General features: G+C 41.0%; 1 protein-coding gene across 2 annotated transcripts in view; it reads left to right on the top strand.

Moving 5' to 3' along the window:
* glra4a (glycine receptor, alpha 4a) overlaps positions 1 to 8,613 on the top strand; it is a 51,977-nt gene extending 43,364 nt beyond the window's left edge. Inside the window, exons 8-10 of one of the 2 annotated variants that reach the window (XM_069669596.1) lie at positions 967 to 1,116; positions 4,546 to 4,656; positions 7,665 to 8,613. In XM_069669596.1, the coding sequence (XP_069525697.1) occupies positions 967 to 1,116; positions 4,546 to 4,656; positions 7,665 to 7,976 (573 nt within the window). In that variant the 3' untranslated portion in view covers positions 7,977 to 8,613. The remainder of the gene's footprint in view (positions 1 to 966; positions 1,117 to 4,545; positions 4,657 to 7,664) is intronic. The other variant, XM_069669595.1, reaches the window with a different exon arrangement.
* Positions 8,614 to 16,788: the final 8,175 nt, after the last annotated feature.

Raw genomic sequence — 16,788 nt, 5'->3', positions numbered from 1 at the left:
GTATTTGGAGTAACCGCATAGCCCCTCCCCCACGTGGGACACATGGGGGAGCAGCCACACTGCAATATCACTGCAAAGTTGTAGAAAACATGGCTGCTCTAGGATCGGCTATTCGGCCTTATGTGTTCGAGCCAGAATCATCAGGAGGTGTCGGAATGGTAACCTTGACAACGACTTGACTACAAGCTAGAGCAAGAAGGCAGCATGAGGCGAATGACGGCGAATGACGATTGGTCGATTTCAGCGAAAGCAAGGTTAGACATGGAAACCTGCAGCTGATCTGAACGGCCCGTTTCAGAGGCTACCTTTTTAAATATGTTATTCTTCACTTTTGAAACTCGTGCAAAATATGCGAATATCCATTTTAAAGACATGGCCCAAAAAAATGATGTAATCCTCTGAAATATGACAAAGAAAGTTCATCTTTAAAGGATAACTATGGAAGAAAGGGATTATTAATTAGAATTTTGGTGTAATATTTTCATCAGGATTAATTGAAAAGGAAGTCAGCAGGTGTGAAATGATAAATTAATTCAGTGAAAAAACATTAATATGTGTGACAGCTGAAGTATGAGACTTTAACACAGAGGAGGTGTTGATTAAAACATGCCAGAGGTCTTTCAAGCAGCATCATTTCCTGTTTTTCCCCCCACTTTGTTGGATGTATCTGTAACAGTCGACAAACTGCTGCTCAATTGAGTGAACTTGCTCAGTGGGCGTCTCTGATTTGCTGTGACATATCTTCTCTCATGAGCGACCGGGGCAGAGCCGTGACCTGTCTCATGGCTATGTGTCAACTGCCCACATCCCTCTGACTCATTACAATCCTTCTCCGCCCCAAAGATGTGTGTCATTACGTGCCAGGGCTGAGGAATGTGTAGTTTGCAAACAACTCACCAATTGTACATTATCCTCAATGATTGGCCGTCGGTGACGCCGTGGCCTTGTCTTATATTTCCCCCCCAGGTGTCTTACGTGAAGGCCATCGACATTTGGATGGCGGTGTGCCTTCTCTTCGTGTTCGCCGCCCTGCTGGAGTACGCCGCGGTTAACTTTGTCTCGAGGCAACACAAGGAGTTCATCAGGCTGAGGAAAAAGCAGCGGCAGCAAAGAATAGTAAGTGTAAATCACACGCAGACACGCATACAAACTGGCACACATTGTAGTAGAATCTTAAAGCAGCACACACACGCTATTGTCAGCCTCTATAACAATGACTTATGCCTCTTGTTATTGTGGGACGCTGTAAATTCAGGAACTGACAGCATCAACACGCTACAGCTGCCTGTCATATAACATGAGGATGCTCGTTTCCATAGCTTGTATCCATAGTGACCTGTGAGGAGCCTCTGTGATCTTTTCTCTCTGTCACTGAATGTCACCCTATATCTGCAACCCTGTGGCACTGGGGTACACTAACCCTGCATTCAAACTGCAATATTAATGCTTGGCTGTATTCTGACCTGACGAGGGCAGCGGCAGACATGTTGACTATTTATCAGAGCAGTTTTTTAACATATAACTTCTCCATAACAAATCTGTTTTGATGAGTTAATATGTAAAGCTAAGCAAGCACTAATTAGACAACTACTTTCCTTTAGACAGGTCCCTCAAGTGTTATTCTGTACTGTACACTAATTAGGTAAAACCAATAAACACTTGGTTTGAAGCCTTAATTATTCTTTGTAACAGCAAATAGTCATGATTGTTGAATTTCAGGGGATAAAAGGAATAATATCATTTGAAGCATCATTAAGCAAGAATTTTGGACCCCTAAAGTTTCCCCGTTTTGTCACCAACTAAAAGCAAGTCAGAGATTTACTCGTCCTCTTCCCTTTCTTATCCTCCGCCATGAATTCTGTACTGAGAACACCAAGCTAAGATCAGTAACTGGAGAAGTTTGCCTGCAAGTCTTTCTGCCAGAAAACCCTGTAAAGCTGCGTAAGCGTTACACATTTCTCACAGGACACCGTACCCGTTCAACTAAAGTTACACGGGGAATGAACAGGTGTTCAGGGCGCGGAGAGGGAATGAAAGAGGCACCAATCTCCCATTAGAAGTCAGTACCATCAAGTTTTTAATCACTTAAACTCTCAGCTTTTATGCTTCATAAAGGATTGTCACAGTGGACTGTAACATAAGCAAACAACCTCAGAAGTGTCATTAGATTTTGATTACAACGTTGTGAAATCTTAAGTGGTGCATGACATCCCCTTTTTCCATTTTAAGTCAACCTCTCCACAACAAATCAGTGAGAAGAGACAAGACACGACTGCCCAGACAGAATCTGCCATGTAAAATAACCACAACTGTTAGACAAATTGTGCTTCACCCCTGCCAAAGACCCTAAAATTTAACATTTATGCAGCCTGTGAGAGAACAGTAAAACCTCTTCTCCCTTTTACCTCAACTCTCTCTCACTGCTCTTTGCTCCCTCTCGCAAACCAGGTGCCAAGAATCGCACCAGAAAGCAGCTCTTTTCTTAAATGTGCCGTCATGTCTGAATTAAGCCGCGTGAAACATTTACATAAAAGTTCCCCAAGTCTGAATAAGAAGCAAGAAGGAAAATGACTTAACACACCCAACAAGGTGTCCTGAAAGAGGGAAAATGTCAACCCCAAAGTTAATGTCTCTTTACTCAACAATATTATAAACGTATCAACACTATTGCAGCCCGACCCTCAGTGACATTTATGAGGTTATGTAGAGACTGTAGAGAATAGAGTTCCTATTTGTTTGGTGGCACCTGGATGTCACCTCAGGTGTAGAAGAAAAAGCAGAAGAAGAAGTGGTTCTAAACAATCCCAGGTTGTCAAATACCGACTCATTATACCATTGTTTATAGTCTGTTTCAAGGCACCCTGTAAAGTCTGTTTTAAGGTCCGCTTCTTCCTCTCTGCAGTATGACTCTCCAGTGATGTTTCTCATGAGTCCTATCAGCTGCAGCGTCCAATCAATAACTGATATCTAATAAGGGGGTTGGTCGGCCAGTAAAAGACTTCCATGGAGGCTGCTCTCGTGTATCCTCGCTCATCGCTCCTCTGAATGCAATAAGAGCTTTGAGACGGTTCTCAATATGGCGGCTCTGGAACTACTTCTGGTTGGAGCGAGGAAATATGAAATCAGAGACCTGAGATCTGGCCAGAGAAAAAGAAGAAGAAGCAGACAAAGAAGAAGAAGAAGAAGATACCCGAGGGGAAAATCAATGTTATCACACTGTTAGCATTACAAACGTGCTACACACACAGTTCTGAAATACACACATGCACAAGCAGGACTCTATGGACATGCATTCATGGACAGATGTCCGAGTGAGGGGGCTGCACGTGGACTTTGGTGCCTTGCTCAAGGGCACCTCGACAGTCCCCATGCTTGGTCTGTACTGGGACTTGAAACGGCCACCCTCCAGTTCCCAAGCCAAGTCCCTACAGACTGATGCTACCGTCTACCCCATATATATACACAGTATATCGACTAAAATCTATCCAGCCTATGAGAACGTAACCCTGATTATTCATGGTCATTTTCAGACTGTTAATCCCCTGAAGGCAAATTTGTGAAATAGGCTCTAAGCCCTAAAAAATCCACCCTATCCTCATTACAGAAAAACAACTGTTTTTTGAATAATTTGTCTTCTGAAAAACCCACAACTTTAACTATGACTATCGAGACATGCAGCGTCTAAGTTGACAAATAAAAAGGTTTACAGAGATTTTAGGGCCCTTTTGTGACACAGAGAGGTTCATCTCTAGAGAGGCAGACGGGACATCTTGAAAATCCCATTAAACAGCTCACCGGCTGGGCAGCTTCCCAGACTTAGAGGCAGAGGAGCCCAGCAGATTTACCGGGCAGTCTGCCCTCCTGCATCGATATAGGAGAGAGAAAATGATTGTCTGTAGAGGAAAGGACTTCCCCTGTCCACATCAGTTGCACAATTACTCCCACTGTGGAGTTTGAGGTCGCAAACTATCCATCTGAGAGGTATTGACGCATGACCTGATGTGTTGTACTGATCTGAGGTTGGGAATCTGATGGAGTGTACAAATCCCAGACCGTCCAATTCAATCAATGCACTTCTCCGACGCCGCTCTGATGTTTTCTAAGCCGAACCAGCCACAGCAAATATCCACTCGGCCTTCAAAGCCACAGAAATAAAAGAAATACAGCTTCCATTTATAGTTTAGACAGAAATAACTCAAACAGGCTCCTTGAGGATGCTTTATTTGTCTTCAAAGCCAGCTCCCTAAACCAACAGCCGCAGATAATGTCCTGTATTATCACACTCGCAGAGCCTCTTGAAAGCTGAAAACGTCTGCTCGAGTTTGTTGTGTGAATATGCACCTTGAATCACTTTATGTTTGGCATGGCACACATAGGTTTTCATTTAAATAACGCATGGAGGACTTTTATTCCCTGCAAATATGAAGGCCTAAACGTATTACGCAGACTATTCGAAGTGACTAACAAACTTTTGTGAAACAGCCGAGGATTAAAAAAAAAGGAGCAATAACTCTACTATTTTTTCTACCTTCCTTTCCAACGGAGGCGTATGCCACTCAGCCTGGGAGTGTTGATTCGTTGCGGAGAGAGAATGACAACCCTGATAACAGCTCAGCTATCAAGAATCTCAGTGAGCACTGCAGCGCCTGTGCTAGGGTAAAAAACAAATGAACCCCGTGCAACCCTGACCTTTAAACCCAATTTCTGTCTTGCAACTTTGACTTCAAACCTGAATATATCCTGGCATCTCTCCCACGACTAAACCTGCTTTGTGCTGGTCTCGTCCTGTCACTGTAACCCTCTCTCTGACCTTCTAACCCTGAATACTAACATTTCTAACTTGGCATTTTTGCCCTTTATTCTTCCCTGATGTGTTCCCTGTTTTAAATTCAACTGCACTTCCTGTGTGAGCTGGCTCCTTGTTTTTAAACTTTTAATCTCCTTTTTTCCAGGACACAAGCTAAGACTGTTCGTTAAAGACAGAGCAATAGTTTTGTTCTACTTTTCTTGAATCATTTAACTGTCATCATATCAGAAATATGCTTTTTAAACATGAGGGAAAATGAGAAGATTGACACCTTGTACCACAAATATAAAGCTAAAGCTAGCTGCTTGTATCCAGTTAGCCTAGCTTAGCTTAAAGACGGGTAACAGCTAACCTGGCTCGGTCAGAAGGTTAGAAAATCTGCTGCTCTGAAGGTCTAAAGGTCACAAATTAACAGGTTATATCTTGTTGGTTTCAACAGTACAAAGCACAGTGTAGAAATAACATTGAGGCAGAACCAGGCTAGCTGTTTGCCCTCGTTTTTAGCCTTTAAGCTAGCTGGCTGTTGGTCGTCACTGCTTTATATTTACAGTGATAAAAGTGGTATTTATTATCCAACCTTACTTGGAAACTATGAAGATAAGTAGGAAAAGTCCCAACATGTCAGTGGAGTTAGCATTATTTGTGTCTCTAATTGTCCCTGCTCACTTCCTGAAAACAACCCCCTATCCAGTCACTTTATTCTCTTATAATGAGAGCAGGCTCAACTGATCTTATGCCGACAAATCACAAAGTGTTGCTGCTGCTGAGAGCACAAACGATGAGCACCTATTATCTTTAGAGAAACGCACCATTAGCCTTTAGCACATGATGTACTGTGCTTAGGACGGAGTGGGAGGGATAATTAAGCTGTGCTAGAAGAGCTACAACTCTCTCGCCCCCTGTTGTATGCTGCAATTTGTCATGGGGGCAAAAACTAGTTAGTAAACATTAAGTTATTCACAACCAGGCCGTTGTTAGACTAAATGAAATACTGTGCAGGGCAAATTTTAACAGTGAGAGACAGGTGGAGAAAGGTGTGAAATACATAAGGAGTATTGGACTACTGACAGGAGCTCACAGTGTCCCACACTGCCAAGTCTGTCCAGCACCGAGATGTCAAGTCCGGCAGAGCACCATAGAGCTGCCAGGGTCGGAGAGAGAGACACAGAGCTTTCAGGGCACTTCACTTTGACTACTAATCATCCAATTTAGATCCCACATCTTCACTTTCCTCTGCTAAAGTGAATCTCTCAAAGTGTCAGTGCGGCTGTCAGACTTAAGCTGCGTGTCTATTAATATTCTCTTCAGAGGGCGGAGACGGTGTCTCATTCACTTTAAAAAAAAAAAAGGGGCCCCGCCATTCATCAAAGCAAAGTGCCAAGTGCAAGGCTTTTTTGGTGAGGTTGAGATCATGACTTTTTATTAATAGGCATTTTGAAAGGTCTGTCATTGGGCAACTTTGAAAAGAGCTGGAAGGAGAGATGGAGGTTAATTTATTGATTAACTTTAGAATTATAATTCCCTTCTTTCTTCTAATGATGATGCCCTCTGATTCCCCTCTTTGTGTCAGAGTAACTTTAAACAGCTTAATTGATTTGAGAAAGTTTATTTTTTAAGGCTGGCACCTGTTATAGGCCTGGTTCCTGCCTCTCGTGTATGATGATGTTTGAAGGTCATTTAACTAAAATTGGGATATTCTGAAGGTATTTCCACTGGACTTAAAGTTATAATCTCAAAGATTTTAATTTAAATAAATGTCTGTTAAGTCACTATCTATCCATGAATGAGGTAACATAGTGGTGATTGAGCCTATAGCCCACTGATGAAAGCCTTTGCATTTGCAGTATTACAGACTGACTTTCACAGAAAAAAATCACAAGCGGCGCCCAGTTAGTGACACGTTTTCCATCAGCCAGCAGAAGTTGGTCTGCCAGAGAGGGTAGGCGGAGCTAAGCGTCTGCTTTTCTTGTCTCTGCAAGTGTTGCGAGTAAACAGTAATCTACTATGGCTGAACAAACAAACAAAAGATCGATGACTATAGATACAACATCAACAATAAGTGAAAATCCAAAGAAAAAGAAACAAATTCGACGCTCAGATGAAGGCAAACAGTCTAAAAAGGAAAGTCAGCGAGGAAAATCAAGAGTTACAACCGGAGCCAACCGTGGACGTCTAGATATGTGGGAAGTGTGCTCCCGCAATTAGCGTTTATCGCCATTAGGTGCCGCCAAAGAGAACGAAATTGAAATCTTCGAGATTATAACTTTAAAGTCTCCGATTGCACAATAGAAAGAAGATGTTTTACCCATTTCTCAAACATCCCATATATTGCCTAATCCTAAAACAAGATGGTAGATTGATACAACTTGGAAAAAAATGTTAAGACTTTATTATCATCGTCATTCACCTGAAATAAGAACTGAAGTCACAATTTAAGTCGACATTGTATTTGTCTAGCATCAGACAGAATCCTTTCTTTAATCTACGTTGTTAGAGTCTTTGAGGATTTTAGAAATACCTTTAGAACTTTTATAAATGCTGTTGGATAAGCATCCAGGTTGTTCAAATAAAGCCAGGTAGTTTTCTAAGAAACAAACAGAAGAACTCTTTACTGTTTCAGTCACACACAGAGAAAGTAGTGCCCTTTTCCCACACGATCAGTGACAGCTCATTTAAAATTCCTCTGTCCTGGATTCAAAATAAAAAGAGAATCTCGTGGTTTTTCTGCTGGTTGCACTTTGCTGCCCTTTTGTGCCTCGATAACCCAAATGCATTCGGGAATCAGCCACTGAGAGGAAATGCTAATTCTAGTTGACAGCGAGAGGCCAATCTCTTTTCCCTCTGCTTGACTCCACAGGAGGAAGAGCTGGTGAGGGAGAGCCGCGGCTTTTACTTCCGGGGTTATGGACTCGGTCACTGCCTGCAGACCAAGGATGGCACCGCCGTGGAGGGGTCCACCGTGTTCACCCCTCCTCCCCCTCCTCCTCCTCCTCCTCCTCCACTGACCACGTACGACGGAGAGGTGCTCCACAAGCGTTTCGTGGACCGGGCCAAACGCATCGACACCATCTCCAGAGCCGTGTTTCCCCTGAGCTTCCTCATATTCAACATCTTCTACTGGATCACCTACAAAGTGCTGCGACACGAGGACATCCACGCAAATTTGTAAAAAACGCTCTCCAGTTGCTACGTTTTAGGGTTTTTTTCTTCTCAGAACCAAAACTGCCTGTCAGATCTGCATTACAGTAAGGAAATGTGTCAAGAGGCTTTATCTGCCTTTTAAAACAACTGCTAAAAACGTTGTGCTCAGGTGCGTCTTCAGGATCTCAGACGAAAAACGGCGATTAAGCCGAGAGACAAGGTTAAGCTGCCTGGATTCAGGCTGGTGTTGTTTGTTCGTTTCTGTCTTGGTTTGATTGGTGCGGATTACAGCGGAGACAAAACACTGCTGGTACTTTGTGGGTTCATGACCTTTGTTTGACAGTTCAGAGAAGTTGATGTTGATCCTGGCTGGATGAGATATACTGACTTGAATTTTGACACTAAGCATCTTTGAATGAATGTTTTTGAAAATAAAAAAAATGGGTTTTTTTACACCTTTAGATTATTAAAGGGATATAAATGGTTGCGGGGGGGAAGGAATGGGTCTTTGATATTTAATAATATTCAATAAGTGGTGATAACTCAATTTAGATTCTATATATATATATAATAGTGTATAAAGTGTATATAAACAAAGCTCTTCATTAAACCGCACAAAGCACAAATATGTATTTCCTTTTGTCTAAATTTAAATAAATTGTTATTCTGCCAGGAAACCACAAGTTATTTGTTCCTCTTTGAGCTGATGATTCGGTTGATTACTTCGAGATGCAGCACAGAAAGGCTTTTTCGAGGGTGCATAAGAATTCAGACGCAGAATAAGTGCATCTCAGACAATTACTTTCCTATTTCAGCCCTTTAATAGAACCAATAAGCTCTAAATCCCAAGAGGAGAGGGGAGAAGTTTGATATTAAACGGTGGATATTAAACTTAAAATGGTGAATGCTGCAAAATCAGTTCACATCGATGGTTTTGGGTCTTTGTGAAACTTTTTTCGTCCGGCTGTTAAACTCGACACTTGCGTAATGAGTCTGTAAAAGGAAGCAGGACAAAGTTGTTGAGAACGTTGCATAAGAGCTGCAACTTCCTCCCCGGTCTCGGGAGCGGCTTTGGAGGAAGGTGTGGTGATGCAGGGCTGCAGTGGAGGAGGAGGGCGGGGGGAGTCAGCGAGGGAGGACGAATGGGTTTTTTAATGGGAAATCAGAGGGTTGTTTTATCAACTAATGAGTTTGAAAAGGGCTTGGTGTTCCACCGCTAATGACAATGAAATTCAGAGAGGCAGCTGGAGCCCACTGTCCTTTAGTCGGCAATCCTAATCAACTCCTCTGTATTGTACGCTTCCCCAGGTAATGAAAAAGTGTGAGTGTGTGCGTGTTAAAGTGAATGTGTGTTTTCAAGCATGCCTATGTTTCCATTTTATCCTCTCTCGGTGGTTAAATTGATATAGATTTTTTTAAATGTATCCAGCGTTCCATATTATTGTTCTGTATCACCGCCCACTGAGCTGCAGGAGACGGTTCTGAAGCAGTAATTTATAAGGGTCGATGGCACACGCACACAACTTTACAGCATAAATAAAGACAAACAAGAGGAGCTGGCTGATACGCACAGAGCTGATGGTTGGACAAATAAGGACAGAGCGGCTTTACATATTCACTAAAGTCTTTCTGACAGCTGAAGAAGATTTAGGAAACAATGTGAGGCCGTGCAAATGTCAAGAAGACGAGCTGTTTGTCTCCCTTTATGTCTCCTTTTCAACAACTCAACATCTAAAAACCTTTGATGGGACAAATTGTTTGTCCTGGACGTTCTTTAAACTGCTGTTTGGAAAAGGAACCAAAATCAATGTGAATAAATCATACTTTAAATCAGTATGCTGATGTCTAAAAAGATGGCATTTGGATGTGACCGGAAATGCTTTCTAATCTTTATCATTCCAGAATCTTAAAAGTTAACTAATGACTTACGTTATATTTATTTTTAAATGTATTTAATAAATTATTTTTAATAAATCGGCTATAACCAACGACTCCAAGCTACTTTCGGGTAGTGAAGCATAAAAAAACAAAACATTATTTGACGTTAATCGTTCTTTAGCATGAGCCTTTTCTTTGCCTTATCACCTCTTTAGTTCAATCCCCAAAACACCTCCCATGAATCTGTTGACAACTTCATAAAAAACGTACTTGTTAGCAACAATTGGATTTGATTAAATAGAAAAGATAAACACCAGCCAATGCAAGTTTTTCTGAACCTGAAACTCGTTCCTTCTCATTGTGGCTTTCACGTGATTGAGTGAGCATTTGTGAAAACAGGTTAAACTGACAAACCCTTTATTAGAAAGTCACATGACAAAGATGTTTAAATGCAGCCAGCAATCATTTTTTCATCAAAGAAATCAGACATTTTGTTCTCTACGGTGTCAAAAAATTGTGACAAAAAAAACCTCATAACAATTACAGAAAGCTCAAGTTGACGTCTTTGGGCCCGATCAGACAAAACGTGTTTTGCAGGCTGTAGAGGCTCACAGAGCGGAAAAACACGAGGCGCTCTGCAACGCAAGAGCAGCGCGCAAAAAAGCTTCACTCTCATTGAAAACAACTATAAAAAAGCTGCCCCCAGCTGCTAAAACAGGTTCTGTCTGATTTAGATGTTTTGTTTGAACAACCAAAAGTCCAAAACAGAAATCATGTGCAAATATAGAAGATTAAAGAAGCCCAAAAATATTTACAGCTGAAAATCTGGATCAAGACGGCCTATTTTTTGTATGTTGTATTTTATAGCGCCTACATTTTTCAATGTAAAGCTCTGAACACTGCAAAGATAAATCTACAAGACCCAGAACAATAAGTAGTACAATCTGCTTAGCAACATGTCCTGTTTTACTGTTCTTTTGACTGTATATGAGTGATGGTATTGTTTCTATGACGACAAAAGAAGCCTTTCCAAATCCACAAACCCTGACCAAAACAGGCACACCAGATCCACACCTCCTACAGAAAACAGGATGTCCCTCTGTTGATGGATTCCCATTATATAGGATCCTCATTCACTGTGCCACCAAATTCTGGTGCTGACTTTCATTATGCTGTGATAAGGTACCAAAAACAACCGTAGCTACCAAACAGTCTTTGGATTGAATCCTCCAAAGGAAGGATGGACCCAAATGAGAACATGTATGCATTATTCCACAGGCTAATGGCGTATATATCTGCTTATTTGAAGGCCTCCTCTAAGGAATGCTTTCTTAATGAATCACATACATCTCTTTTAGTCATCAGATTGTGTATAAATGAACATATAAATGAGCAGGCGAGAAGAAATAATGCACATTTGTTCACGTCTATGGCTGCTGGTCATCACGGCCACGGCTTGCCCTTGCCGTCTCCCTCGGGGGTAATCAACATGCTCTCCCCCCTACTCGTTTCAGCTGAATGTCGATGGTGCCACAGCTAAAACTGATGTGTGAGCGTCGAGAAAGCAGCCTAAGACCTGAAATCAATACTGCTGTCCCTTTGAGCACCAGATTCTTACCCTTTCACACATGCTAAAAGAGAAACACATATGGACACTAAAATGATACTCATTCGGTTAGGAGCTTTAACACTTAAAGAGCGATTACGAGCTGTTTCAGGGTCATGTTCTTCTTGGCATCTTTTTAAGAGCCTTTTTTTACTATTTATGAACAAGAAATTAAAGTTAATACGATCCAGAACCATCAACAAAATGTACAACTGTAAAAACTGTAGCTCTCTGTACCAAACATCAGAGATATCCTTGCAACCCTCGGAGGCCGCAGCCTGTTAAGACGCCTGCTGGAATAAGAAACAGCAGCCTGGGGGAAAATATTGGTTTCTTATGACAGTGATGTATTAATGAGACAATGCTACACATGTCACCTTTAAATATATGGGTGTAAACACGGGGATGTGCTTGCTCCACGCAGCATAATGGATGCGGTGAATGTCACCCAGCATGTGTAAATACAGCTTTTTTTTCTGTGAGGTCGCTTGGGACCTCTCGACTGCGTGGGAGGTGTAAAGGTTTAATGCAAATGTCCTGTCTATCCAGAGCTTAATGATCGAATGCCACAATGCTGGACATGCATGCAATTTCCTTCATGTGTTGGTTTGGTTTTTAGTGCATCAAGGGTGCAACGAAATACAAACAACTCTCCTTCACCCTCAAGGCAAAGATTAAAAGAAATACACAAATGCCACATTCAGTATTCATCATAAGCTGTTCTAAAGGATTGTCTAGGTTAATCACTACAAAAGAAACTTGTCTTATAAATCTAATAAAGTCTATTCGCAGTTAATGCTTTGTTCCAGACAACCCGGAAGTCGAGTTTTTCCGACCTACGACCAGAAAAACTGCTCTGGAACGCCATTCAAAGTCCGTGTTCTTACTTGTGAACTCGGAGCAGATTCATCAACCCGGACTTCACGAGAATCAGATTTCTGATGTCACAATGGCCACACCCATGGAGAGGCACATCGTAAATACTAACTATCAACTGAAAAGCAGCGTTATTTCTATATGGCTGCATTGAAAAACAACTACTTTCATATAGTGACACATGTTCTGCATGAACATATTTATAAGAAATGTCGCCGATGTGATAAGGTAGCTGGTTAAATAACTTAATTATCTTCTCTCCACAAAAGTTATTCTGGAAAACGTTTCCAGAAGAAAGACTTGCCGAAGAAACATCAGTTCATCACAGTCGGCCATGTTTTGTGTTTACGTTTGGCATCATGCACCTGGAACCTGGAGTTCAGAAGTTGGAAATTTCTACTTGTAAGTTCCCAGTTGTCTGAACGCAGCATGAGGTCTTGCCACATGCAACAGGTGAATTCAAAAATGCATCGAAAGCAATCTTTAGCTGCGTGTGTCGGTCGTCTATAAATAATCAAAGAATTGTCTGAGTTTAGAGCTGCTCATATTGGTCCCATGTTTTAGAATCCATTGCTAATTTGCAACCAAAGTATGCATTTGTCCATGAAGTTGCAGCTTATAGCTCGGTCAGACTATTCATTTAGGAAGCATTTTTGTTATGCATGTTTAAATCGTCTTTACATCACAAAAACATTAAAACAAGAGAGATCTGGGATCTGTGGCTGTTGCAGTCTGTAAAAAGACTGTCCAACCATTGTAGTTGTCATCTAGAAATTAGATGGCTCAATCGATATATTAGTGCTGACAGAATGAATCCAAGTGTTGCAAAAAGGGGCCCCAAGATTGTTCCCTTCACAATTTCTCCATGTGAATAATCAAAACCAGTTCATGCAACCAGTTTCTGGAGCATGGTGGAGTTTAAGAATAAGGGTTTTTATACCGTACCATGCCCATCAATAGAGCTGCTTGAATGTGTGAAGGGAGAATTGAGGAGTCATCTGTCAGCAGAGAGAATCCTTTGATACACCCCAGAAAGAAAAAGATTCTTGTCCAGAACTGATGAATTAATGGACAGTCCCAAGATGCCGACCTGCACTCTGAGCAGAGCCATGACTTTGGTCCTCCACAAGCTAAAGCTAGCACGCTACTTGCACTCTTTCCTCTGTCTCATTAACTCGTTCTCCACCAGCAGTCAGGCAATGCACAATTGGGTTTTGGTCGATTGGCTTTGGTATTTTTCCTGTTGGTCACTTTTAAATTATAGCTTACTCTCAACAGTTTCTCCATTCAATCAAACTGCTTTGCACTTAGCGCCAATGAAGATGTAATGTCATGGTTCACTGAGCAGAGTGATGGCAAACACACAGTGCTCGTCGAACACAAGGTAATGCCACATTGCTGGAAATATGACCCCTCTATTTCTAAATACTAAATACTAAATACAAACTCCGACCGTAAGACACAGCACCGAGTTTCCCCCCGGGGACAAAGAAATAATTTCTCATTCTGATTCTTACAAATTGGACCACACAATACTCTGCCATTTAAACCATAGACTGTAAGATAGACGACATTCCAGCTCCCTTAAAGTGAAGCCAAAACATCTCTAGCGCCCCCTGCTGACTGACTGCAGTGTAGGTCATAAAGCCCGCCTCCTCCATGTTAACAGATGGGACATGAGTCAAACTATTGAATCAAAATACACATCAAATAAATGTTTCTCAAACATGGTTTCTGTTCATTTAAGTCCAAGTAATTTGACAAGTTTATTTTTTATTAGTTATTTGATGCTGTAAAAAGGATGATTGACAGCTCTGTTGACAAATACGGCTCCTGCAGGCGATCTGTTCCTGATTAGCAGAGTAGAGGAGGAACGGCGAGAGGAGACGTAACTAAAACAATCAATACAGTCATTGAAGTTTACATATCTGTGAACGTCTCCTTCAGACTAACACAAAGAAGCGGCTCTGCTGTTAAATACGTCGACGTATGGCCCCAAATAACATCACCATCGCAAGATGGCAGCGCCTATCACGGCGGCTATTTCAGCATCAATTTTATACAATGAGAGCAGATGGAGAGGCGTTTTAATCTATATATACAGTCATTGATTAAAACTGACATAAAAATCTCTATCTCTATCTGAGAGCTACTGTGAAACCTGATCAACTAAATTCTAACTTACATAGTCACCGTAACAGGCTGCTTTACAACTAAATAATGATGGCTAATGTAAATGAAACATTAAAGTCAAAACATGTTTCTCTTATTAGCCCCTCAATTTACTTTACAGCCGAGCGGCCCCTTCAGTACTTCAAGTCACATGACACATGAGCACTATTTGTTTTAAATACTTTTAAATGGAGAAGAACAGCAATTTCCCATTTGAAGGACCTCATCTCTGTAGGCCACTGATCTCAAGGTTGTCTGACAACCTCTATAATGGATTTAGCATTGAGGTCATGAACAAACATTGTTAGAACAACATGCATAAAGTGGACTCCTGAGCGCAGAGGGAAATCCGTAGACATGAAGTTGAGGTTATAGTAATGGTAGTTCTTTTTTTGCATCTACAGCAGCTGTAGAAAATGTTACACTGGATTTATTCTCTGAAATTTAACACATAAAAAACACCCCTAAAAGAAAACCTTTTAACGTCAGCCAGAGAGCCAACGTAAAGGCAGATGAAAGGAAACATGACGCTGAGAAGAGTTGACAAGTCGTTCTGTCCAGCCTCTTTGCATGAGTCAAGAAGGTTGATGCACCGCTCCTCAAACAAGGTCAAATATACTCCCAGGCCGTTTAATCTATAATCTTTTTATAACTTGACCCATATGTACAAGTTTTTTTTTTTCCCTGTTTGTCTCGTTTGAATAATGCAATCAGAAAACATGCATCTTCAAACAACGCAGCAGGGAAAAGCCTACATTTCAAGCAGCACGGGAGAACTCCTCCTCGTGTATACTTAGAAAATCCTATGTGGATTCATTTCCACTAATCCCTCGCTGTGCTTCTGCTTTTCTGTAATTCCAACATCTGAGCGAGGCCCTGCAGCTGGGACGACAGCAGCTCAGGGGGTTTACGTGGATAATGGTTATAGACGTATGTACATGTGAAGGAGTTCCCTTTGTGTGCAAACAGGAGTAACAAGGCATTAGTCTCTTCCCAATCCCTCTGTAGAGAGAGAATAGGTACCAGTCAGAATTATGTCAAACCCCTTTTCAAAAGTCCCTCGCTTTACAGGATGTTCAGAATTTCTTGGGGAGAGCTGAAGCTAAAAATTGAATTAAGTATGACAGCAATTTTTTTCATACAAGACGGCATAGCATTTGTAAGGGATCCTTTCTCGAGGAACATTATGGATGTTGAACGGAAGTACAAGGCAGAACATATGCATTGATGGGACAAAGGACAAAAGCATGAGCTTACACCTTCACATAGGCTTTAGAGGATAAAAGCAGTGATGACATTTTAAGAATTAAGAGCATAAAAAGTGTGGAGATATGTCCATATTGACTCAATGTACAAAAAGCTGTGCTGAAAAGTACATATTCAGAGCACAAACAAAATGTATGCTCTGAATGTATCTGGGTCACAGTTCTTTAAAGAAAAGATCAAAGGGATCAGCATTAAAGATCCTTCAAATATCAATATCACATTTTTGTTAATCTTCCAAATATCACCATCAGTTTTGTCTGCTGGCCTGTAGTATAAGCTGCAGCATTAAAATGCCTCTATCACATGCATACAGCAGGACATGAATCACTTCTCTTGATACTTTGATCTACAGTAACTGGCTGTTTATCTTGCACTTTTTCTTATAGAATTTTAAATGTATTTCTCTTTCTTGCAATGGGGTATGTTTTTTACACTGTCAGAATTAGAATCAGCTTTATTGGTATGTACACATACAAGGAATTTGGCTCTGGTTTAACTTTGCTCTATATGTACACTTAAAAATTAAATATCAGACTTATATGTACAAACCTACATTAAAATAAAATATTAAACTAATATGGACAAGCCTACAAAAGACAGTAGTGCAAATATGAGGAGTGCAACGATGCTGAAATATGATATATGATTTAAAAATATGTAATTCTGTAACAGATCAGTTAAAGATGACAGTTCTGTGTTTAAAAGGTCCTCTCTGGTGAATATGGCCACAGAAGGGGAGCAGTAAACCAAACAAATACGAGGCTTCATCCGCGGCACCATCTTGTTTTGTTGTATCTAAATAAAGCAGCCATACAAGGAAGAAAATATATAGTTTGAGGAATAGGTTTAAGCGCAACAGTTTAAGCTCACTGAAGTAAGGAGAAGAATGCAGCAAAACAATTTTAAACGAGAGTAAGTTACAATTTAAGTTAAAAAAAATTTACAGCCATCTATTCAGAATGTAAGTGTAAAAAAAAAGTAGTGGAAAAGTACTTTTACTTGGAACTTGAAGCTGAAAGCACAGACACATCTCTTCACTCCA

The sequence above is a fragment of the Semicossyphus pulcher genome, unplaced genomic scaffold (assembly GCF_022749685.1).
Source record: "Semicossyphus pulcher isolate SPU_LCO1_2020_fin unplaced genomic scaffold, fSemPul1.0.p SCAF_2, whole genome shotgun sequence".
In the NCBI taxonomy this organism is placed as follows: domain Eukaryota; kingdom Metazoa; phylum Chordata; class Actinopteri; order Labriformes; family Labridae; genus Semicossyphus; species Semicossyphus pulcher.
This window is presented reverse-complemented; position numbering and strand designations above follow the sequence as displayed.